This window comes from Brachypodium distachyon, chromosome 4 (assembly GCF_000005505.3).
Source record: "Brachypodium distachyon strain Bd21 chromosome 4, Brachypodium_distachyon_v3.0, whole genome shotgun sequence".
Classification (NCBI taxonomy): Eukaryota; Viridiplantae; Streptophyta; class Magnoliopsida; order Poales; family Poaceae; genus Brachypodium; species Brachypodium distachyon.
Window position 1 is genome coordinate 23,571,065 of NC_016134.3, and position 25,233 is coordinate 23,596,297.

At 42.9% G+C, this 25,233-nt stretch overlaps 3 protein-coding genes, 1 long non-coding RNA gene and 1 pseudogene across 8 annotated transcripts; 4 read left to right on the forward strand and 1 right to left on the reverse strand.

Moving 5' to 3' along the window:
• Positions 1–5,422: 5,422 nt before the first annotated feature.
• LOC106866879 lies at positions 5,423–9,070 on the forward strand. Its single transcript, XM_014903240.2, has 2 exons — positions 5,423–6,040; positions 7,675–9,070. The coding sequence occupies exons 1-2, from the start codon at positions 5,621–5,623 to the stop codon at positions 7,993–7,995; spliced, it is 741 nt and encodes a 246-aa protein (XP_014758726.1). The 5' UTR covers positions 5,423–5,620; the 3' UTR covers positions 7,996–9,070.
• Positions 7,470–10,738, reverse strand: LOC106866881. 4 transcript variants are annotated; one of them, XR_001408004.2, is made up of 3 exons: positions 10,027–10,738; positions 9,546–9,589; positions 7,470–9,060 (listed from the first exon to the last, which is right to left on the reverse strand). It is a non-coding gene; the product is annotated as an uncharacterized LOC106866881 (long non-coding RNA). The 4 variants fall into 4 exon arrangements; XR_001408003.2 differs by having other exon boundaries at positions 7,517–9,446; XR_001408001.2 differs by having other exon boundaries at positions 9,546–10,727.
• A 1,902-nt stretch (positions 10,739–12,640) lies between these two features.
• Positions 12,641–17,744, forward strand: LOC100838832 (F-box protein SKIP16). 2 transcript variants are annotated; one of them, XM_010239472.3, is made up of 5 exons: positions 12,641–12,973; positions 15,863–16,579; positions 16,737–16,952; positions 17,054–17,160; positions 17,251–17,744. In XM_010239472.3, the coding sequence occupies exons 1-5, from the start codon at positions 12,656–12,658 to the stop codon at positions 17,306–17,308; spliced, it is 1,416 nt and encodes a 471-aa protein (XP_010237774.1). In that variant the 5' UTR covers positions 12,641–12,655; the 3' UTR covers positions 17,309–17,744. The 2 variants fall into 2 exon arrangements, with proteins under 2 accessions (XP_010237774.1, XP_010237773.1); XM_010239471.3 differs by having other exon boundaries at positions 17,310–17,744.
• Positions 17,745–19,671: 1,927 nt separating this feature from the next.
• LOC100839344 (2-alkenal reductase (NADP(+)-dependent)) lies at positions 19,672–20,974 on the forward strand. Its single transcript, XM_003577580.4, has one exon. The coding sequence runs from the start codon at positions 19,848–19,850 to the stop codon at positions 20,928–20,930; it is 1,083 nt and encodes a 360-aa protein (XP_003577628.1). The 5' UTR covers positions 19,672–19,847; the 3' UTR covers positions 20,931–20,974.
• A 144-nt stretch (positions 20,975–21,118) lies between these two features.
• LOC100844197 lies at positions 21,119–22,094 on the forward strand (annotated as a pseudogene).
• Positions 22,095–25,233: the final 3,139 nt, after the last annotated feature.

The window sequence follows — 25,233 nt, forward strand, 5'->3', positions numbered from 1 at the left end:
GACTATTTCACTGCTCTGCTCACTTCACCAGAGCACTTTGCCTGGGCCAAGAAAATCCTTCTTTCCAGCATCTCAAATGAGGGGACTGGGCCAACTCTGATTTCTCCAGAAACTTCATGATCCCTTCTGTCTGCCCATCTCAAATGGCACCCACTTGCAAATTAGCATCCAGAGCTAATGAGATCACCAATGGCTTCCTCAATCCTCAGGCTAACAGGCTCATGGCACCTCCAACTCTCAATGCTACCACATCTGCCTTGAAGGCCAAGAAAGCTAGAAGACCACCACTGGTTGTGACTGAAGTCAGGAGGGGCCCCAGAATTAGTCAGAAGTAAGGTGGATGTAAGCACAAATCATGCATTGATAGGCACTGCGTTGCCTACTCTGCTAAGGCACCTGAGATTTCAAAAAAGGTAATTCGTAGCCTCAGTGAGAGGTTTGGCTTTGTGGCTGACAGCAAGACTGCTCCTACTGCTGCCCCCAGGAAGAAGAACAAGAACAGGTTCCTGATGCTGCACAACCCAAGAAGCAGAAGAAATAATGAGGGTAGACTCCCTTGATATGCAAGTTTAGTAGCATTTATAATTATTTTGAACTTATGTGGTCTGTAATAATTATTATGTGGCACCCCTGACCATTTTATGTCTCAAGTTGAACTTCTGTGTGAACCATATTATGATGTGCATCTGTTTCTTAGTATGCAATCCAATGCCCTTACCAAATTTAGTTCCCCATGAATAATCAAGACTGGAAAGTTTTATCATGGAATATCCGGGGCCTCAATGCCAAAGAGAAATGGGTCCAGATTCACAATAAGATTGAGAAAAGTGGTTGTGTTGTCATTTGTTTTCAAGAAACTAAGAGAACAGACGTTGATTCTGCTTTCATTCGTAACTTTTGTCCAAGACGCCTCAAAAAATTCCTCTACCTCCCATCTGTGGGCAGATCTGGTGGATTGTTGATCATCTGGAATGGGGCTATATTTTCTGGAAAGTTTCTGCGTTCTAACAGATTCTTGATGTTTGTTGAATTTCAATGCATGAGGTCACACAGAACTTGGGTTCTCACTGATATATATGGACCATGTATTGAGGAGGATAGAAACATTTTCATTGACTGGCTTAACTCCATCGCTATGCATGAAGATATTGACTGGCTTGCACTTAATTTCCTCAGATCACCTGATGACAGAAATAGACCTGGTGGAAGCATTTTTGATATGCTAAAATTCAATGAAACCATCAGCAACCTTGGATGGGTGGAGATTCCACTTAAGGGCAGAAAATTCACATGGAGTAATATGCAAGATTCATCACTTCTTGAGAAACTTGGCTACTGTTTCACCTCCCTAAGCTGGACAATCAACTATCCCAGCACTGAAGCATCCCCCCTTGCGAAGTCTACCTCTGACCATGTTCCATATGTTGTCACAATTGGTACCAACATCCCCAGATCATAAATTTTTAGATTTGAAAATCATTGGATGAATATACCTAGATTTATGCAGCTAGTTACTGAAATCTGGAACCTTCCTTCCGACATTCAACCTGCAGACAAAAGAATTAGTGTCAAACTCAAACTCCTGAGGAATGCCATGAAATAATGGTTAAAGATCAAACCTGATCTCGTATCAACGATTGATGATCTTAATGTTGTGATCCTCCTTCTTGATGGCATTAAAGATTCTAGGCAACTTACTGAAAGGGAAAGGACACTTCAGAACCCGATGCAAAGATAAACTTCAGAGCTGCCTAAATGATCAGAAAAAAATTTGGAGACAAAGAGGGAAAATCAAATGGGTACACCTGGGAGATGAAAATTAAAAAAAAACTCACTCCCTTGCCACTATCCATAACAGAAGAAACAAAATACCATGTATTAAGAGGGCAGATGATTCACTGATATATGATCATGATGCCAATGCTGCCCTTTTCTGGCAGGCATTTAAAGATAGATTGGGCACAACTGAGAACATTGATATGGCCACCCCACTCCAGCAACTTATTCAAAATCAGGTGGATCTCACATTTCTGGAAGCTCCATTCTCCAAATAAGAAATTGAGAAGGTGGTTCAACAGCTCCCATCCAATAAATCTCTTGGGCCTGATGGATTCAACACTGTTCATCAAAAAATGCTGGCCTATGATCTCTATAAACAATTTCATGATGGGACACTTTCACTGGCATGCATCATGAAAGATCAAGTACGTCACGGAGGGGGGGGTGAATGTGACCGGTTTTTAGATTCTTCAAATTTTGAAGACTGGAGACTGAGAACAGTCACAGAGCTTCAATTACAGAGATTAAGTACTTAGCTAATTTTAGAGTTGAGCGGAATGAAGAACACAAGATTAAGAATACATCAGTAGCAATAGAAGAAGAATCACAGCAGATTTACTTCAACAGATGTAAGGAAACAATAGTGAGGAACGATATCACCAGAACACAAAGACACGGTTGTTTGTTTCCCGAAGTTCATATTGTTGGCACAATTCTACGTTTCCGTTGAGGGGACTGAGTCACACAAGACTCATGGACACACAAGTCCACCCAATCGTCCTGAGCTAAGACCAAAATTTCGCCCAGTTACTCGTGTTAGATCTTGAGGTGATCTCCGGATCTTCACAGACTGGTTGATGGCGAATGACAAGCTTCGATTGCTTTTCAACACTGACTCTTAGCAGTCTAGGCGATGCCAATCACGAAGAGTAATAAGCTCAGGTGCTCGGCTAGAGAGGGGATCTCATTCTTCATGCTCAGTTAAGCTCTAAGGGTTTTCTTCAGGTGTTCTTCAAAACAGTTTCCTTCGGGATCACCACCGAATCCGTTCGGCCTCATAGATCTAACCGTTGCGACCTGTTGGATAAAGTGAGCACCGAGTCTCCAGCTCACACTTCATCCCATTGTCTCACAACAGAAAGATAACACCATCAAAGCTCAATGCGACAAAGATTTTCTAACACATTTGAAATCAGAGTGAAGACTTCATGCGGAAGTTCTGTGAAGCCTGAAATGCTTCATTCTTCACTCCGACGAAAAACACTCACACAAAATGGTTTTCGCCTAAGCTGAACATGAAGAATAAGCTTTCACCTAAACAAGCTTCACACTTCAAACCCCCCCTTAATAGTACGGCGTGCCTATACTCAAATAAAAAAAAGCTACGGAAAGAACTATCAAGGAAGATACGCTTCAACGTTCTTCTCCGTTCTTCACTGAGTTCTTCATAATTCAAGCTGGTACATGTACTTCAATTTTTAGGGGTCATCGATGCTGGCTAAACTTATTCTTCTGTGGAACTAAAACCTGAAACACTCCGTGTAACTCATTAGTTCTTCATCATTCATCAAAACCCATACAGGGGCAATGTTTTCCTTTCACATCAACACATGTTACATTTCACTTATCCCCAAGACAGACAATGCTGACAAAGTCAATGATTTCAGACCCATTTCCCTGCTCAATTGCACTCTGAAGCTCATCACCAAAATTTTGGCCAATAGATTACAGTCAATTATCCTTCAGCTCATTCATCACAACCAATATGGTTTCATTAAAACCAGGACTATCCAAGATTGCCTGGCATGGGCATTTGAATATATTCATACATGCCAACAAACTGGAAATGAGGTCATTCTGCTTAAACTTGATTTTGAAAAAGCATTCGATAAAGTAGAATACAAAGCCATCATTCATATCATAATGGCTATGGGATTTGGAGATAAATGGTGCAATTGGATTTCCCTCATCCTTCACACTGCCAGCTCTCAAATCCTTCTAAATGGTATACCTGGCAAGATCATTCACTGCAAAAGAGGCGTTAGACAGAGAGATCCTCTCTCCCCATTACTCTATGTAATTGTGGCACATCTGCTCCAAACCACCCTCAACAATGCCATGCTCAATTGACTGCTGTAGAGACCAATTCCTTCCATGGTATGCCCTGAGTTATCCATTATTCAATATGTTGATGACATATTGATTATCATGAAAGCTGATGAAGATCAACTCCAAATTCTCAAACATCTCTTGACTCAATTTCATCAGGAAATTGGCCTCAAAGTTAACTTCCAAAAATCCAATTCTATCCCACTAAATATGATGAAGATAGAGGTCAGCTTTTTGCCCAACAATTGGGGTGTCAGATTGGCTCAATGCCTTTCACTTATCTGGGCCTGCCACTGAGTACCACCAAGCCCAAAATTGAAGACTTCACTGGCTCTGGAGCACATGCTGCCAGCTCGAGCACAAAGTATTTTTCTGGCTCCTTTTGATCGACAGACTGAATACTAGAGGTATGCTACGGAAGAAGAACTCCCACCTACGATCTTACTTATGTGTCATGTGCAACAACTTAGTCCCTGAAACAAGAGATCACCTATTCTTTGATTGCCCCTTCACCATGACTTGCTGGAATTATCTATGCCCTCAATTTAGAATTCAAGCATCTATTCATGATAATATTGCTGCTATTAAAACTGAAATGAAGATCCCATTTCACTTGGAGATTACATCCCTTGCTGCGTGGAGCATATGGAAGACAAGGAATGACTTCATTTTTCAAGGGGTGCCTCCCTCTCTTTACAGATGTAGGAAAATTTTCAAAGAAGAACTCAATTTAGTTTTCATAGGGCAAAAAGAAAAGGCTATCACTCATTCAAAGAATGGATTGAGGCTTTTAGATAGATTTTTTCATTTCTTTCTCCATTGTACATATCATCATTTTAATATATTTGCGCAGTAGGTCTTTTGGCCTACTGTTTACCCTAAAAAAAATTCAAGTCCATATTCAAGGATAAATATGACGAACTCTGAAAACAGGTCCTGAAGAGATAGATTTGGATAGACACCAAATTCCATCACACCGGGTTTTTCTTTTTAGAAACACCACACCTTGAAGTTTCCTACTTCCTTCGTCCCAAAATAAGTGTCACAATTTTGTCTTGATACGTGTGTATCGAGACACGTTTCATTGTTTAGATTCTCTCATTTTGAAAGAAAAGATGCAACACTTATTTTGGGTCAGGGGAAGTAGTTATTTATCCAATTTCCATAAAGGTCTAACACATCAATGGGAAAAACAAAATCTTCCTTGGATTGTCACAAACCACCTTCTAACTAGCTGTCGTGCCACAAACCACCTTCTAACCGCCGCCTCAAGTCAGTCAAAACTAAGTTTGACCAAGCCAAACTACTAGTAGGACCAAATCTACAAGGTTTAGATTGTCGAACAGAAAAGAATTTGAGTGACAAAACCTACACTTTCATAATAGTTAAAACATGAAAAATACTCTTGTCTCTTTATCGTTGTATTGGAAGAAAAGAAAAACTTGCTTGAATTGCAAGCTTTACTGTATCATCTGCCGCATTTGATCAATGATTACCATACCCGTCGGTTTCTATGGTGTTATATAGCCACTTGGCTGCGAGCATTGCTTCGAAACTGCCGGCAGATCACTAGCTAGCCAGTGAACTCCGACCGGCAGGCACCAACCAATTAAATTACCACCCCAAATCAAGGTCTTAACCAAGCTCCAAGCTAGCTACTCCACCTGCCTACCTCTTAACATTCGAAGAAATTAACAAGGTAACAGCATAGCTGATTCTGATATTGCTTGCCATGGAGAAACCCAAGAAATCAAACTTCCCAGCACACAGACGACCCGGGTCGATCTCACGGGACGTCAAGAAGTCGTCTTCCTCGCTCAACATGTCCACGTCTTCTCTCCCGAGCATCAGCGAGGACATGGACACCACTGCCAGGAGACCGGCCGTCGTCAGGTTTGCTCCTACACCGACGGCAAGGAGGAATTCGATTCCGTCGTCGCAACAGGCGCCTGCAAGTGCGGCTGCACCGCGGCCGGCTTCGTCTTGTGGACAGAGGCCGAGCAGGTCGTCTGCTGCTGCGAGGAGCTTGCCGCTGCCGGAGCACTCTGGACCGAAGGCGCTGAGGAGGAGCTGGGGCTGGACGGGGAGCGCTGGTGATCACAAGGAGGAGACGGAGAACGGTGATCTGAGGAGCGAGGGGACAGCGAGCTCGGTGAGTTCTTCGTTGTTTAATTGGTTCGTGTTTTCTAGATCGTGACGGGGTAAGTTTGCGTACAAATAGGAGTACTACAATTCTTGCTCGGTGTTCTTCTGGCGTTTAGAAGTTTTTCTGCCGTTTGCTCTGAAGAATCATTGTGAGTTTGTAGTATAATGTAAACCGATGAAGTTTGTATCGGCAGGCACCCATGGTAACGATCTCTTCATAAAAGAGGACCCGGGCACACATTTTTCACATGATTATTGGAGTTTCATATATAGATTTAACCGTAAGACTCATCACAGTCATTAGTGATCACTTACTAGCTTGTCAAGTTATATTCATTTTCATTTTACTCCATTAATGTCCTAAAATATATTTCTCTAAAAGAAGTCCTAAATTATAGTAATTTTTTTTTCCGATTGTCCAAAAGATGTTGATGAAAATGTGGCTATTACCGCTCTTCTAAAACACATGACATGAACAAAGCATGTAGTCGAATTTGTCAGAATTTGGCCTCAAAAAAAGAATTTGTCAGAATTTGCCTATAGTGATGTGCATAAAAAAAATTAGGTTCATTAGGTGAGAACAGTATAGTTCCAAATGCTATCTTTATACTATCATAACTTCATAATGTTTTACAAATATTCATGAAAAAAATAATGGTGAAACTTGTACATCAAAGAGTGCGCAAAACTTTAAATTGTCATCTATTTTGGAAGAAACAAAGTGCATTTCTTCAGCACTTCTCTTTCATCAGGGATAACTTATGAAATAGTTAGTTATATCATTGGAAATTTCATATCAACCATTCCCTTAATCTGTGTTCAGACAGGATTAGTTGGCCAGTGGTGATTGGTGACCCATGTAACTTTCTTGAGATGGACATCACAACCATTTTTCGTAAACAGGGCAGGTGATCTGATCACAGTGTCTCTAACAGCTAATTGTTCTGACTACTGTAATCGAGCAACTCGCCTTTACTTGATTGAGTGCTTATCTTTGAGTGAAACGTAAAATGAATTAGGTGCACCTAATAAGATTCATGGTTCTGTGCCAAATCTCTGCCTTTCATTCATGATCGTTTCTCTACAACTGCCAGTTTGTCTCTTCTTTTTTAGATGTGTCAGTTAACCATTTTTTTTGGCGTCCTAGAGTCGCTGTCATAGGTACTGAAGCTAGTCACTCTTCTGTGTAAGTGTAAAATATTACTCACTCTGCACCAAAATAAATGACGTTGATTTGTACCGAGGGAGTATAATGCATTGCAATCTTCTTAAAAACTGTCCTGAGAAATAACTGCTGTCCAAACAACCGTAAGACAGCAGAATTGTACTCAGTAGTAGGAATTTAAGACCTTTGTGTTCTACTAGTGTGACATGACAAACTACTGAATTTGCTGCTGATGATGTTGAAAAACAGTGACTAGCATGAACCGAGGAGAAACAAAATATTATGCTTGCCACACTGTTGATCACAGTTACAGCTAGCTGAAATAAAATACTACTCCCTCAATCCCATATTAAGTGACTCAAATTTGTCCAAATATGAATGTATCAATACCTAAAAAGTGTCTAGATACATGTAATAGAAAGTCAATTAATATGGAAGAGAGGGAGTAGCAAGTTGACGTAGCAATTTACTCACAGGTTCCAAGAAGAATGGCGGAGGAGAAACCACTGCAGAGAAGAGAGAGCAAGGAGAAGATCACCTCTAGGACTAAGTCGAGATCATCAAATCTGTCTCCAAAACCAGATGTTCCCCTCAAGCCCCGCAGCGCACAGAGGAGCTCCAGTGATGCAGGCAAATCTAGTGAGAAGGATCCTCCCAGCAGCACTGTATCACTGGACAACATGGTCAGGGTTCCCCCTCCCAGTAAAACATCATCGTCAACGCCAGGCGCCTCGTGGGAATCGCTTCCGTCAGACCTCAAGACTCTCGGATCGGTACAATTTGTTTATAAACTTTAATTTATACTCCGTATGTAATTCTGCACATTGCGATGGGGTTATGCAGCCTCGGAATTATGGCTTGTTAAGTTGGCAAGTTTTGATGCACCGTAGGAAGTGATGAATTATAAGGATGCTGCAGAGATGGCTGCTGTTGAGGCCATGCAGGAAGCTTCTGCTGCGGAGATTGTGCTCAGGTGTCTCAGGTGAAGTGCTCTTCAGTCTTCACTCATCCATAAAATAAAACCTGTGTTCATCAAAAATCAAAATAAAATTAAACAACAATTTGCTCATCAGAAAACAATGCCCAGAACAGAGAGGACTGAAAATTTCACTACTGTCCTGATGAATTTGCTATGCACGTTCAGTGCCTTCGCAGATCTAACCGCCTCCGCCGCCCAGCATCCGCCGCAGCATACCGTGGACGAGTTCCTCGCGCTCCAAGCCGCCATCACCCGCTCCGCCGCCGTCCTCGGCAACCACCAGCAGCGCCGATCTGGCGGCCACGCCGGCGACTGGCTGCGCGCGGCAGTCAGCGCCGACCTGGCCCCCTTTTCCCTCTACAGGAAGAAAAATCAACAGAGCGCCGAAGAAGAACCACCTGCTGCCTGCTTCCCCTCGGCAAATCCGCTGGCGGCGGGAGAAGAAGCCGCCGTCGCCGGGGAGGCGGAGGAGGAGGAGATGGAGATCACCTGGCTGGAGGCAGCGGCGAGGCGGCTAGGGGAGGAGATGAGCGCGTGGTTCGCGGGGCACGTGGAGGGGCTGGTCGACGGCGACGTGGCCGGGACGCTGGGGCAGCTCAAGAGGGTCAACGACTGGCTGGATACGGATGGCGCGGGCCCGCGGCGGTCCGAGGCCGCCGAGCGGCTGAGGAAGAAGATCTTCGGGTACCTGCTGGATCACGTCGAGTCGGCGGTGGTCGCGTTGAACGGCGGCGCTGCTCCCAATCGGGGGAAATCGAACCGTAGCGTGTACTCTGTGCCATGAAATATTTTATTTTATACTCTGTATTTATGACTAACCGAAATGTTCCTGCGTTGCCACGGCTGGAGCTTTCCGTTTCACATGTTTGAAGAGATAGCGTTCCTACGGACAATTTACTGGGTGTTACAATTCCAACTTAAAAAATAAAAGAAAACCAAATTGTTCCAAGTCCAATCAAATGGATTTTCACTTGCGATCCTTGACTGCATGCAACTCACAACTGGCATGCCACGTGTGACTCAAAGTCTAAATTTGTCATTCTTGGCATCTTTCTTCATCATTTCAAAGATGCCTAAATATTAGTAACTGTCTTCATAAACAATTTTTTGTCAATATTATTTCAGTTACTTAACACATGTACATGGACCGCTGTTGTTACAGTTGCTTTCTTCCATCTTAATGGTTTTAGAGGGGCTTGATATCCCAGCAAGCACAAAGTCAACAATCTTCGTAATCCCATGTTCTTCTCCTTCTCCTTCTCTCATAACCTACTGCTACTGGGTCACACCATTGCAGCATGCTAACAAGCAAAAGGAACAATACTGGAAATATTTGTGTAAATGAGCAGGAAGCATGCAGCAACATACCAGTATATTTAGAAGTCTTAAGATCTCAATGGATAAACCCGTTACTGCAGCAGGGAAGACATGTAGGGTAAGTAAGATTAATTTAGATATGACAACCGAGATAAACATCACCTACAGTTCTGAAGTTGCCATTGTTGTGGTATAGACATAACATAAGGTCTCCTAGCAAAACAACAAGTGGAATGTCAATTAACAACAACATCTAAAATCTGCAGGTATCTAGCAGTTGGAATCATTCTTAAGTGTTTTTCTTGCAATCCCACGGTAAGAAAAAAACCCCTGAAACAAACAATAAGGGCACTTTAATCACTTGATCATGTGGAGAGTATGCAATCTCAAAATGTAGTCATGTCTGCAACTTTGCACTAAAACCATGACAAGCATTTAGGAACAGAGGGAGTAGCTAGTTAGCATGGACGGACAGAGACATGATTATACAGTTATACTGCCTGCGGTGGCAGGAAGAGAGGAAGGATCTTACGGCAAAAAGCAAAGGTTTGTTTTCTCCAGTTCTGTTTGCTGAACCCGTAATGGTGAACCTTTCCATCTCCCTGAAACAGATGAGTCACGTGATGAACAAACAATCCTTCGACACAAAGGGAAAGTGTTTCGTGCGTGCTCGAGTGCTTCTGATGTGTTAGATTTCCAACTTTGTCAACAAAATTTCCAGCAATCAGACTACAAAATCATATGTGGAGGAGGAGCAGTCTGCTGGGAGCGGGGAATGCGTGGGCGAGGACGCCGAGTGGCCGTCGAAGGGCCCCTCGTCCCCGTGACCTCCGATGATGCACTCAATGGCGGCTGAGGGGGTGGTGGTCTCGGCGAACCGCACCAGGCGTCTGCGGACTCCCCCTGCAGCGGCCAGATCCCGCTCTCCGGCGGCCTCCCAAGGACCGAAGCGATGGCGTGCAGAGGCAACAGTCCCCTCCTGGCGCGGATGATGAAGGTGCAGGCCGGGACGGGGAGAAAAATGGTGAGGAGGCGAAGCGGGGGTGGCGGCGAGGTGGCCCGTGAGGAGATGGACGTGGGGGAGGAGGCCAGGCGGCGGCGGCTAGGGAGGCGGATGCGGGAGGATGAGCCGATGAGGGATTCAGGGGAGGAGAAGAGACCAGAGGTAGGATGTGCGGGTTTTTTTTTTTAATGCGGAGGCGGCAGAGGATAGAGCGATGCGGGATCTTCTCGGGTTCGACAAACTACGAAGTGACGACGGACACGAAACGAAACCAGAATGGTTCGTATCTTTTAGGTAGTTATAGATAATACAGTATGACTATGTTTTTTTCTGAAAAACGGTACGGAGTACTGCCGTATCCAACTCCGCTTCCAAGTTTCGCTGCAAGAAATGACCTTAATAAGTTGAGCATGAAGTCAACTACGGAGTAACATGTTTCATAGAAACGTTGAGAGTAGAAGTTTACAAAATCTCACGAACTTGATTTGAAAAAGGAACACCCATGCAAATGCGCCCAGCAGGCTAAATTTAAATTGTTGCTAGAGTCTATAAGGAACTTTTGTTTGGACAGTGGCGTAGTCAGTCTGCAAAGGGTAACATCGGTCCACTAGTTCTTGTAACAATATTTAAGAACCTAGTAAAATTATTTTCTTTGCGTGTGACTTTCAGACATCCATGAAAACAACTATGGAGAAAAATTAGCAGTTAAATTTTTGACCAAAACTATGTCCAAATGTGATATTCCCTCCGTTCCATAATTCTTGTCTCCAATTTGTCTAAAAATAGATGTATTTATTTTTAAAAAATGTCTAGATACATGTAAGATTTTGACAAGAATTATAGAACGGAGTGAGTATTATTTATTTATTTATTGATACTGCATGGTAATTCCTCTATCTATATACCATTGAAAAATATTTTTTAACACGGATCCAATGGTATCATTTTTTAATATGTATAAGCTCGCACTAATAGTTGGTCAAAATCCAAGATTGTGTGTTTGGCATTATATATCCAGATACGGGGAGCACTTATATATATCCATTGGTGCTCACATTTACCTGAATCTATTTCAATATTTAACCAATGCTATTTTTTCAGTGGTACGTGACATACCAGTCAATAGTGAGACGTTTATGGTAATTTTGCCATTATCTGAATACTTGTCGGCTCAGTCTTCGGAGTGCCCATAACGATAGGGTGTGCGTGTGTTATAACATGTTTCTCGAAACACAAATATCCTTTGGTTACGCAAAACATCCAAGATTATATATAACAAGAATAAATCCTGCCCACCTTCCCATTACGTAGGTCTTATTTATTATTTCCCAAATCCAAACTTTGGCCATGATTTAGCCCAGTCATGCAACTTGAAAACTATTTTTATATTGTTGTGTTGATCTTCAAAACAATTTTTTATCACTTTTATTACTGAAATTTGGTAACCATTAATGAAATACTATACAATTTTTTTACAGTAAATATATGTCCAGATAATCAAAATATACCTTACATTATGAATAGAGGGTGCAGAATGGAAGGGTTAAAACTCCTTTTCTTAAGCATTAAGTCTTCAACATTAGCAAAACATACCATGGGAAAAAAGCTAGCCATATTTTGGTAGAATAAGAATTGGGCTCAAATTAAACACACCTGAATCTAATCTCATGTAGCTCGTCGCTAAGGGCATCACAATAATAGAGTTAGTGGCGACTCTTCAGGTCATCTAGAGTCAAAGGTAAATTAACACATACAATGGCTTGTGTCTTTAAATGACTTTAGATAATTTATTAACATTAAATGTGACGTCATATAATGGTAAATAGGTCGACTCTTAGTTAACTGTTCGTCGATTATATCCTTAAAATCCGAATTTACACGAAGAGTCAGTTCTATTTTCTCTCATATTTCTTTTTTCTCCGTGTCAACAAATTTCAAATAAAAGTTGATTAATACTTGGCATTTGCGAATACCTTAGACGACGCCAAGGTATATCATGCAACTGCGACTGGTGTCGGGCAAAAGGGTTTAACTAAAGTTTGAATATTTTTTACCAAAAAATTTTAAAAATATGAAAATTGTCGATTTTGACCCTTCTTTCCCCTCTTTTATCTTGTGGGTCCAGCAGCAGCTGGCTGCAAATCCCCCTTTTCTCTAGATGCTACTGTCCCGTCCTTCTCGAGTCTCGACACCGCCAAAATCCCACCGCGCCGCACCCCCCTGCCTGAGCGCCACGCTGATGGCTGCGCCGCCACCGGAGCCCGCGGGCGCGGTGCGCCTGGAGAGCCTGGAGGGACTCATCCTCGACACTGTCATCTCCAAAGCCGGCGCGCGCACCGCGGCCGCACTCGCCTGCACCAGCACGCACCTGCGAACCGCCGTCGATGAGGACGCGGTGTGGCGTCGCTTCTGCGCCCAAGACCTCGGCCTCGACGCGCCCCTCGACCCGGAGGACCGTCCGCTTCCCTCCTTCAAGGTCTTGTTCTGGCTTGATCTCCCGCCCCTTTCCCCCCACCACTTGCCCGAACACAAGAATCAAGACGCAACCTTTATCGGATCTATCGCTTGGCGGTGTGGTTCCTTGTGTGTAGAACTTTCGATGATTTTCTTGCGTTTATTGTTAGGCTACTCACAGAGTAACGTAAGATGTAAATTAGACATTTTGGTGACGTGTCATGGTATTAAAAGAAGGGGTGGTAACTAGATATGTTACCATAATCACACAAACCAAAGCAAGATGAGTCTACGACCTAATAAATGACACAATGCATGACACCACATATATGTTACTACCCACTATGGAGGTGGTAACTTAGACTAGTAACATATACATGGTACTACTTTATATTACTCCCCACTATGACCAGTCTTACGTTGCACGGATGGACCTAACAGACAATTTGGGTGGGGTTAGCCTTTCTACAAATACAAATAGGTACGAAGAACATAATTGAAATTTATGAATTGAAGTGAGGGCCTATGCTCCCACTCAGCCCTTGGCTCATTTTTGATCTCCCGATCTTAGTTCATTGTTGTGCCAAGCAGATAGTAAATTCAGAAGACATAGCAGGAACTTTGTCATTTTTCAGAAGATATTAAAGGTAGATGTGTCGAAATTAGTAGGAGGGAAGGCTGTAGAACTATTTTTTACAATCTCACTGTTTCCGTAGTTGGGAAACGTCTTGGAGAAGAATAGACCCAGATTCACTGTAATGCGAAGGAGATGAGAAACATAAGAGTGAAATAAACAGTGGTTCAATTACTAAGGAGTTACTTTTTGAAGGATCACTAAGTAGATACTTCACTCCTAGACTATATATATTCTAATTTCTAGTCCTTTTATGCATGACATGTCATAGCCCCAATATCTGTCATAGAGTTTGACATGTAAACCCTCCCTATCATGATTTGTTTCTTGTTTTCCCATGCATCTATTGTTGTTAGCTCGTCGTCATTATTTTTGTGTGTAACTTGTTCAATATGGCATGGAGATGGTTGATTAATGTTCGCATACATGATCTTACTAAGAGAGTATTTTAGCAGTTTTGCTTGTGGGCTACAGTTCTCACTTCTTAGGTAGAACATTTCATGTGTATGTAAGTTCTTATGTACCACCGAGGAAGAATACTGTTTTTGTTGCATGATAGTAACTGGTTACCTAATTAATAGTCTCCTGCTCAACCATTACTTTGCCTAGCAATCATTGAGTTTTAAGCTCTTATTGTTTGAAATGGAGTTGCTACTGGTCAGAGTAATCCAAATAGTGAATAAAGTTGTTCAAAACCTATATTTCAACTTTTGTGTGCTATCCTTGCTTGTTATGTACTTAAAAACTGAAATAGCATCGTACCACTCCCTACTGCCTTCAGAGCTGTATCTGACAAATCTGTGGCAGGTGGAACATCTAAGATTAAATTCTATTGCTTGTGCATGAAGGTCCAATATGAAAACAAGAACAATGTTTATTCATACCAGTAGTATAACTTTTTTAGAATACACCTTTCCTAACCACATGTCTTAAAAATCCTAACGACCTAAGTTGAAATTTGACGACCTGGCTTTCCTTGTTGCGAAATCTTCAAAATTAAATTCTATTGCTTGAACTATAGCACAGTTGGTCTCATCGCCACAAACTTTGTCATTATTAGCATACATATCTGGTTAGTGGTTATTGTAAGAATTTTTTTATTCTTTTTAAAAAGACCCATCAAGAGCCCATTTCGATAATGAGTTATCTCTTCAAATATTCTCTTCCTTTAGTCTTTAGTTGTCTACTACAGGAACATTTTGGGGGCCCCTAATTTTTGGAGTCCCTGTGCAGGTGCGCAGCCTGCACAAGCTTATAGTATGGGCCTGCAGAGTGCAGACCTTATTGCAATGTAGTCCTTCCATCGTTGCATGTAATCCTTCCAATAGGAACAACTTGCTTTTCAAAATGATCAAGACATCAAGTATTCACCTATCTAACTAATCCCGTAAACCCCATGATCCATGACTCCATGTACTCATCATCCAAGTGAAGTACCTACATCTTATTCTTATTCAACTTAAAATAACCAGCATTTTCTTGGTTAGTTACGAATGCGTCCAGTTAAGCACCTGAACTCAAAGTTCCATGTTGTTTGATGTGCTTCTTTCTCATGCATGAGAAATGTTCCGCACCAGCATATTTGAGCTAAACATCACAAAGTGTTTGACAAGTAGTTGCCAGTTATCAACTTTTCATGCATGATCTTTTAGAAATGTACTACTATTTTGCTAAAGGGTATTGCTATTGCTGGTGTTGTATTATACTATGTGGTCTGGAATGCGTCCACTGTACATTTGCTCTGTGGTTGTGCAATACACAACAAAGATTCATTTGAGCTATTCTCTGTTATTGACAAATTTCATCCCTGATGTTTGGTCTACTTCCTCGTGACAACAAAAATAATAGTTAGGAAAAATAAATCATAGAAAGTACAATACTCATTATATTGTATTTTTGTAGACAAGTACTCTTTTGGTAGTTGTGTTTGGTGTTGTTCACTTAAGAAACTCCAAATTGTTCATTGTTTGTAAATTTTCTTTTCTTGTGGCATTATAATTCATGATGTTACGTAATCTTATTCTTACGAATGACTACCTATCTTTGCACTTTAAATTAAGATTTGGCTATTCATCACTTCCCTGAACTTTTATTAAACCTCAGTCACGTTTTTAAGCCTTTGGATCCACATCCAACCATCCTCATCTCCAAGTCGTTTGCAAGATTAGTTTGCAGATTTAGGTGACTGAGGTTTTAAAAAAATTCAGGCCAATGAGAATTGCCTAAAGCGTCAAATTAGATGGTTAAGTCCATGACAAGCTGTAATCAATTTTTCAGGATGCATATAAAGCTTGGCTTGTGTCTTTTGGTATGTACCCGCTACCTCTGGTAAAGAGAGTGAAATTGTTTTGGACTTCATTGAAAAGCTGGTTGTCTGAAAACTTTCCTGAAGCACTCAGAACTTTGAATAAAGGTGTTTCTGAAGCTCAGATAAGATCAGCAGAAGATGATCTTGGTTTCAAGCTTCCTATGCCCACCAAACTATTGTACCGCTTTTGCAATGGTCAGCTGCCTTTTACTGGAGACCACTTTGAGGATGTGCGCATGGCTCCTCTTGGCATAATAGGAGGCTATGTGTTCTATAATCACTGTGTGAATGTGCACTTATCATCACTTGAGCAAATTGTTGAAGCGACAAAAGAATTTTATCTTGAGTTGAATGAGCAAGGTGTTTTCAATGAGCTGAAGCTCGCCTTAGTGGCAACTTCATGGTATCATCCTAAAGCGTTTCTCCTCAATTGTTCAAATGGTGAACTTTACGTTGGCACTGCCAACTTACCAGGAGGAGAAATGATGTCATGTGTACCTAAATCATTGATAAAGCCAACTAATAATGATATGCCCCAAGATGGATTACTTTTGTGGTTGGAAGAGCACCTTAGGCGCTTACAGACGGGCATGATCAAGACCCGTCCGCTCAAGACATCGAGGTATATCTGCTTATATCCAGAAGGAACCCCATCGTGTACGTCAGCAACGACAAATGGTGTGAAGGTAATAAATCTTTACTCTCCACAGATTGTCTTATCATTTAGTTATTCAGATTGAAGTCCACATGGCATACCATGTTTGGAACCCTCCACCTTCCTCCCATGCCACTGCTTGGACTGATCTCATTGGACCTTTGGGCTGACATATCCAATGATTATAGGTGCGTGCCTCTGCTGTATTTGCACCAGAACATCCTCACTCTCAGGGGCATGGCAGAAGACATATTTACAGTTATTCCATTCGCCTGTCAGTTCCTGAGGCAATCATGCTAGGTGGAGTTTACTATTCTTCCTGCCAGCTTCAATCACGCCACTGGATCATTCGATGCAGAGACAGGGTTGTTTCGGATGTGCACGGCGAAGGTGTTATTGGGAAGGTATGCTGGAACCAGAAAGGAAAACTAGATTCTGCAATCTTGAACACGCAGCTACTTTTCAAAAGAACAAAAATGTAGTCATTGTGGCTTGTCTTTTGCAGTATCCTTCACTATTACCAGGCCAGGAAGAGTTTGTCTATGAGAGTTGCACTCCACTGAACGGTAGTCCTGGATCCGTGGAAGGCTCATTTACATTTGTGCCTGGGAGGTATGTTGTACTCCCTCGTTTTCCAAATACTTGTCGGGAGTAGTTAATTACAGAATTTTCAATTGATGACATGAATCCTTATGCTAACAGGAATCTTCTTGTTCTTCTTTCTGTTGGTATTGGATCTGATACTGTTTTCCTTTGGTAAGGCTGACCCGTCCAGAAGGAAAACCATTCGATGTCACGGTGGCGCCATTCCCTCTGGAAACACCGGAGTACATCTTCTGAGGATCGTGTGTAGCTAATGACAGTGCATCTGGTGGAGAACACCAAACATACCTCTGGTACTTTGTTCTATGTAGCGAAGTTGTCTGTCTACCTGGAGTTGATCTTATCGAAGTAATGTAAATTGTGGCACCTGTTTGCTGTGCGTCTCGGTTGGTTCACTTGGTTGTGGCCAAAAATCTAGGCGTCGAACTTGTTTGTTCTTATGCGATGTTAGTTTCTCTTGGTTTTTTAGGTGAAAGGTTGTTGATGCCAAAAATTCTTGCTTTTGTATTGTGAAGGAAAAAAACGGGAACAAGTGAGAACACGTGGTGAAAACAAGAAAAGCAACTCATCATGTTGAGGTTTCCTGCTTCTAATCAATTTTACACCTGTGAACGCGAGGAGGGTTCATTCTTTTTGTTCTATAAACTCCCTAGGTGTATTACGATACAACTTCGTAACAGCACAGAAAGTCTCAGGATTACTAGTAAGAAATTACAGTACTGCCCAAAGTGAACACATGTACACAGCACCCATAGTTGTACTCAACACGTGTACATCTGCAGCTGCCGAGCCAGATCTAAACCCTGAAAGTTTTTTATGAGAACGGTGGGAGGCCACCGTGCGTGGGGAGAGCGCTGGGACTCCTTTCCCTTCACTGCCCGGCCAATCCCATCTCGGAAGAGGGGCAAATTCTGCCCACCATTTTTTTTTAGAGGAAGGGCAAACCAACTCTTTTTTAGAGGAATGGCAAACTGTGGCGACAACCGCCTATATAAAGAGTCCACAACCCCCTATATAAAGAGAGGGAGAGGTGCGGGGGGAGAGTCACACCAAGCCCTAGGCTACCTCTTTCCTAAGCCCCAATCCCATCTCCTCTTCTCTCATGTGCACGGCGTCGTTCTGCTCGTGGAGAAAATCCACATGCATAGCCTATATCACATGTCGTGGTGTCGGGATCTCGTCAACCTCCCCCCTCGCTTTCTGGACCAAGAAGGAAAAGACGACATCAAGTTGTACGTGTAGATATCGAGGAGGTGCTGTCCGTTTGGCTTAGAAATTGATCTCAACGGAAGTACAACTACACCAATCATGATTTCGAAATCGTAATGCTTTGTGTTATTCAAGGGTATGAAGTTCATAATTCCCTCGTTACTAGCATCTACTAGATATGATCTTGGGTTTCTTCCGTCATTCTTGTAGGAATTTTTTTGTTTTTCATGCGACAAACCCATCAGTGGTATCAGAGCATTGATGGTTTGTTACATGAAAAACAAAAAATTTCCTACGAGAAGCGCGGAAGAAATTCAAGATCATATCTAGTACATGCGAGTAAGGAGGGGATTATAAACTTCATACCCTTAAAGAACACAAAGTGTTACGATTTAAAGATCGTGATTGGTGCAGTCTTACTTTCGTTGAGATCATCTCTGTGCCGAACGGATGGCTCCTCCAAGATATCCACACGTACACCTTCTTGATCAAGCAAGCGAGAGAGAGGTCGATAAGATCCCAGCAGCACGACGTGGTGGTGGATATGGTGATGTTCTCCACGAGGAGCAGGGCTATGCCGTGCAAATGTGGATATGGATGTGATTTCGAGCTATTGGATGTCAACTAAAAAAAAATTAATCACCCATCGCATTGGTTCTACTTCGGTTCCACCGACCAAGTCACCTTCGCACAGCCATGGTGGCGGGAGGACGATGTAGTTGGCAGGTATTGTGGCAACAATCGGCTTCTTCATGAAATCTCTGAAGGTTCGATTCTTCAGGCAAGGCAACAACCATATACTATCTTCAAAAGGATGAAGAACAAAAGGTGGAAGATGAAGTTGCTGCCAATGTCAATGTTGGGGTTGCCAAGAGGATGGATGCAAATTGTGAATACTTGCATGGATGCCGCCAGCTTGTAAGGACAACGACGTGCCATAGGATCCATCCGGTTACATCTCTCGCAGGCTCGGTGCGTTCCTTCTTTATCTCACTTTGTATGTCTTCTCTTCCCCTTGCGAGAACCTCTTTCCCGTCTCCGCTCCCCTCCCCTTCTCCTCCACGGGCGCTGTCGGCGGGAATGCGAGGGGAGCTCGTCCTCCCCCTTTCACCGGATAGCTCGACTTGTTAAATCGTGGCGTATCAAAATCACCAATTGCTGCAGTGGAATTTAAATCCACAAAAACATGAATTAATCGGCCGGACAGATAAGTACGCCAGGTGGATCGATGGATCGCGATGTCCCGGGTGCCCGGGTGTGCGCGCGCTAGCTTTTGGAGCGATTAATACCCTGCTCCAATTATTGGCAAGCGCGTGTTACACGTTTGGAAGCACATATTAAGCACGGGCAGCAATAATAGCGCAGAGGAATTGCCAATCAATCGACCCACCGGAGGCAGCAGCTAGCATATACACTCCTACAGTTCCAAGCAGAAGTCGCAAAACACTAGACTAGATCCAATCCAAGCAAATCAAATTGGAAATTCCATGGCGGAGAAGAAGGGGCTCAAGAGCCGGCGAGTGATCCTCACGGAGTACGTGGAGGGCTACCCGAGGGAGGAGCACATGGAGCTGCTCCCCGCCGCCGCCGTCCTCGACCGACCCGCCGCAGAGTCGTCGCCGTCGGTGCTCGTCAAGAACCTGTACCTTTCCTGCGACCCATACATGCGCCCGAAGATGTCGCGCCCGATCCCCGGGCAGTCCTCCTACACCAGCGCCTTCGTCCCGGGCTCCGTCCTCACCGGCTACGGCGTCGCCCAGGTCCTCCGCTCCTCCCTTCCCGGCCTCGCCCCCGGCGACCTCGTCTGGGGCATCACCGGCTGGGAGGACTACAGCGTCGTCCAGCCGCCCTTCACCGGCCTCCTCACCAAGATCGACCCCGAATTAGCACAAGATGACAAGCTTCCGCTGTCCTACTACACCGGCATCCTGGGCATGCCAGGCCTCACCGCCTACGTGGGGTTCCACCAGATCTGCTCCCCGAAGAAAGGGGAAACCGTCTTCGTCTCCGCGGCCTCCGGCGCCGTGGGCCAGCTCGTAGGCCAGTTCGCCAGGCTCATGGGCTGCTACGTCGTCGGCAGCGCGGGATCCAAGGAGAAAGTGGAGCTCCTGAAGACCAAATTCGGGTTCCACGAAGCCTTCAACTACAAGGAGGAGGACGCCGATCTAAGCGGCGCTCTGAGGCGGTTCTTCCCGGAGGGGGTCGACATATATTTCGAGAACGTCGGGGGCAAGATGCTGGAGGCGGCGCTGGTGAACATGAAGACGCACGGCCGGATCGCCGTCTGCGGGCTCATCTCGCAGTACAACCTCGCCGGCGGGGAGAAGGAGGGCGTAAGCAACTTCGCCTGCGTCGTCTCCAAGCGGCTCCGGATTCAGGGATTTATTGAGCCGGATCACAAGCATCTGTACCCGGAGTATGCTGCCTGGGTTGTCCCGCATATACGGGAAGGCAGGGTTGTGTACCTGGAGGACGTTGCTGATGGCCTCGAGATGGCGCCGGAAGCGCTCATCGGCCTCTTCCATGGCCGCAACGTCGGCAAACAGGTTGTCAGGCTCACTGATGAATGAATGTCAGATTGTACATCGACAAATAAAATACTCCTCTGATTTCAGATCCGCCTATCGGTTTTTTTTTTTCATGTTTGGTCTTGCCGCTAGTGCACGCAGAAAAGATGTCCACTTTTTTTCAGAGATTCTTTGGGGCACGCAGAAAAAATAAAAAGGAAAGAAAAATACTAATGGGCTGTGCCCGGGTTGGCTGCGGGGCTGAGGCCGAGACCCAGACACGTACGGCACGCACGCTCCTTTCCTAATCTCCGACGGCCGCGTCCTCAAATGGAACGGCGACAAGATAGGTTGAACCACTTTTGCCTACGGCCCTGACTACAGCAACGAAGCGTGCACCGCGTCCAAGTTCCGCCCGGAGACTGTCACTGAGAGCCACTGCGGCCGACCGCTCGGCATGCAATTTCATCACAAGTCGGAAAACCTATACATAGCTGACTCTTACAAGGGGCTCATGCGGGTTGGACCTGCCGGTGGAGAGACGACGGTGCTCATGAACCAGGTGGATGGTGCACCCCTCCGCTTTATCAATGGGGTTGATGTTGACCAAATGACCGGCCAAGTCTATTTCACGGACAGTTCTATGAACTACCAGAGATCACAACATGAGATGGTTACCAGAACAGGCGACTCGACGGGCCGTCTAATGAGGTACGACCCACAAACGAATGATGTTACCACACTGCAGTCAGGCCTCACGTACCCGAACGGCGTCTCTATGTCCCGTGACTGGACGCACCTCGTGGTTGCGTCTACCGACTCGTGCAAACTTCTATGATACTGGATCAAAGGGCCCAACGTTGGCAAGACCGAGCCATTTGCCGACCTTCCAGGTTATCCTGACAATGTGAGGCAAGACAGAAGGGGAGGTTACTGGGTTGCATTGCACCGCGAGAAGAACGAGCTTCCCTTTGAATTTGGTAGCCACCTACTAGCCGTGAGGGTCGGACCCAATGGGAAGGTGCTGGAAGAGATGAGAGAACCAAAAAGCGTGAGGCCAACGGAGATAATGGAGAGGGCTAATGGCAAGTACTACATGGGCTCCGTCGAGCTGCCATATGTCAGCGTAGTTACACATAAGTAGAGATTGGTTTGGAATATATTCCTTTTGTTATTCTTATCGTGTCCACAAATGTGATTTATGATCCATGTAATTAACTATTTGAATTTACACATAGAGTAATAAATTATCATCTGATCTTTCTTTCAATTGTTGACAATCAGATATGCTATTTTGATTTGTGTTACTTTATTACTCACTCCGACCCTAAATTCTTATCTCAAATTTGCTCAAATATGAATGTATTTATTTAAAAACGTCTAGATACATGTAATATTTCGACAACAATTTAGGATCGGAGGGAGTAGTTGTCTACGTGTTCTCCTGCTGCAAACGATCACAGATGATTTATGTACCCCAAAACTTTTTGGTTATTTACATGCTTAAAAAGAAGCAGAGCAAAACGATGTTTTCGGGTGTGGTTTCTGAATTTCTGTTGCTGAACTTAACAGAGCACAAAGTAGTCGACTAACATAGCACAGAAGATTCATCCTACTCTGAATGTGATTATCAATATACTAAACACATAGAAATGATGTGAAAGAATTTTCAAGATTTAGAACAGCAATTTTGTATTCAGTTCTTGTCTACCTTTTCCTTCGGCGGATGAACATTCAGAAGCTTGCTAATGCAGCCTGCATGTGGTTTCAGTACCTGAAGCAGATGCAGAGCACAAATTTTTCCCAACAAACACTGAAGATTATTAGTTACTCCAAACGGCTGGCTTGAAACGAAGCAGAGCCAAAAATAGTTTTCTGCTGTAGTTTCTGTAGCTGAACAGAGCACAAAAAACTACTACCTCCGTTTCTAAATTCTTGTCGATGTTTTAGCTAAATTTGAATTAAAACAACGACAAGAATTTAGAAACGGAGGGAGGACCCAACTAACAAAACACCCAAGATTTATTACTCTAAAATGCTACTCCGAATATGAGAATGGAATGACATAGACAGATGGTCAGATATGAAAAACTTATGACATCCAGAAGAGCCATTTTATATTTTGTTGTTGTTACCATCTTTTCTTTTCCTCGGTCAGACAAACATTTGGAAAGCGGAGTAAAAATACCTTGCTGCTGCATGTGGTCTCAGTATCTGAAACAGAGCACAAGTCTGATGGCATTTCTTTACTTGTAGTCCTTTTTTAGCCTTTTCCTATACGCTGTCTATAATCATCTTTGGTCGTGTGCATCATTCAGATGAAGAGACGCAGGCACTACTTGTTGTATTGTTGTATTCTCCAGCACGAAGATTTCCATCTCCGTTGGTCCATGTATTCTCTACAGCCTTTTCTTATGCAAACCACAAAAAAACGGAAAGCGGATTGATTCACGCTCTGAATACTTTCAGCCACTTAATTTTTATTTCTTCAAATCAAAACAACCTAGAAAGTAGAAGTATGCCATATTATGGGACAGAGGGAGTAGTATAGATACATTTGTGTAGTAACTTATAGATCTCCAAACTAGTAGCTAGTTAATTGCAATTTATCTAACACCTGATCATGGAGCTGATACTTGTGCAAACTGTTCATCGTTGGGTATCACGATTGGTTGTTGTCTTCCAGATTTTTTTTTCTCACGCAACAAATTTCTGGAATTGGTTCAGTGAACACTAGTTAGACGTTGAAACTCTGATTTACAACCGAAAGTTTACTTGTAATTATTTTTCGAGGATTCTTACAGTATGCTTTGCTAATACCGGGAGAAGGGGCTAGTATAAATGTATAATCTGATCTAACCGTTTTGACCTTTCATGTGTAATCTTTTTTTCTAGTAGTTTATTGAACCAAGGATAAGGCCTATTGGAGAGGCCCATTAATAGTAAGTTGTTTTCGTTCATCCGCACAAAAATGTTGGCTCGGGGTTAGTGAGTGAGTGATTGGCTTCATTGGGCTGCTCCGCCCTATCATTTCCATTTTCCGCGGAATACATTGCTCGGTGCGATTTTCGAATTTAGCTCTGAAATCAATGCTGCTCTCTTTTGCTACGGAGTATTAGATAATGCCCCACACATTGCTGCAAAACCATGTTAAAAGAATTACATAAATATCATAAATAGATTATTAAAATGAAATAAAACTAAAGGGAAAATATAAAAGATTCTTATTTTAGATTTCAAAACAATAAAACCTAAGAAATGTGTGACAAAATGACGTGTAAAAAAGATAAAAATTCAAAAAGAAAACATGATTAATTGAATTGATTAGGTGGCATGGTTTGCTAAAACTAATGGTAAAATAATTTAAATGTGTTCTTGTTTTACATTTAAAAACAATAAAACCTATGTAGTATGTGACAAAATGATGTATTAAAAGAGAAACTTTTCCAAAAAAACAATGATTGGATTGATGAGGTGACATGGTTTGCTAAACTAATCGGAAAAAATGTAATAAGTGTTCTTGTTTTACATTTAAAAACTATAAAAACTACGAAGCATGTGACAAAATGATGGATTAAAAAACTTTTCCTAAAAAACATGATAGAATTGATGAGGTGGCATGGTTTGAATTGATAGATCAATGCAAAAGTGTAAATGAATACTTGCATGGCTTGTTGAGATGGCATGGTTTGCGTACCAACATGGTGGGTCTGTTGAGTTGACATGGTTGCATTTTCAAAGAAATCAAGTAGTGCGGTGCTCCTGTTTAGATATAGAAAAGATGTTTGAATTTTGTTTTTTGACCAGAAACTGCAGGGTTACCGGCAGAGAGTCTATTTCATTAAAAGGTGTTACCTACGGGGTTTATATTTACAGAGCTAAGGGAAAGGCCTCAACCAAAGAAGAAAATGAGCTATCCAAGGTGGCTTAAATCTATGTTGAAGGAAGGAGATATCTTCAATGAAATCTCTTTTCCAAGCTTTGAAACTAGGTCTAATGCCTTCAAAGATCCTATTGTTGCGCTGCTTTCAAATATTCCAGCAACTCATGACAGCCACTCCACAAAAAAGGGGTGACCAAATGTTCTCTGAGTGTCTCGAATGATTTGTTTGAAATCCACACTAGGAGACCACTGAATTTGCAGGTAATTCTAAACCCTCTGACTAAATTGACACCCAAAGAACAAATGCTGCCAATCCTCTAAAACTCCAACATGGCACAAGACACAGGTGAAATCATTGGTTTCAATTTTGTTGTGCCAAGTGATTATGTTTACAACAATACAAATTAGTATTAATGTGTTTAGACTACTTTTGATTTTTGCATCATTGTTTATATACTTTAGAATTTTTGCCCGACTTTAAAT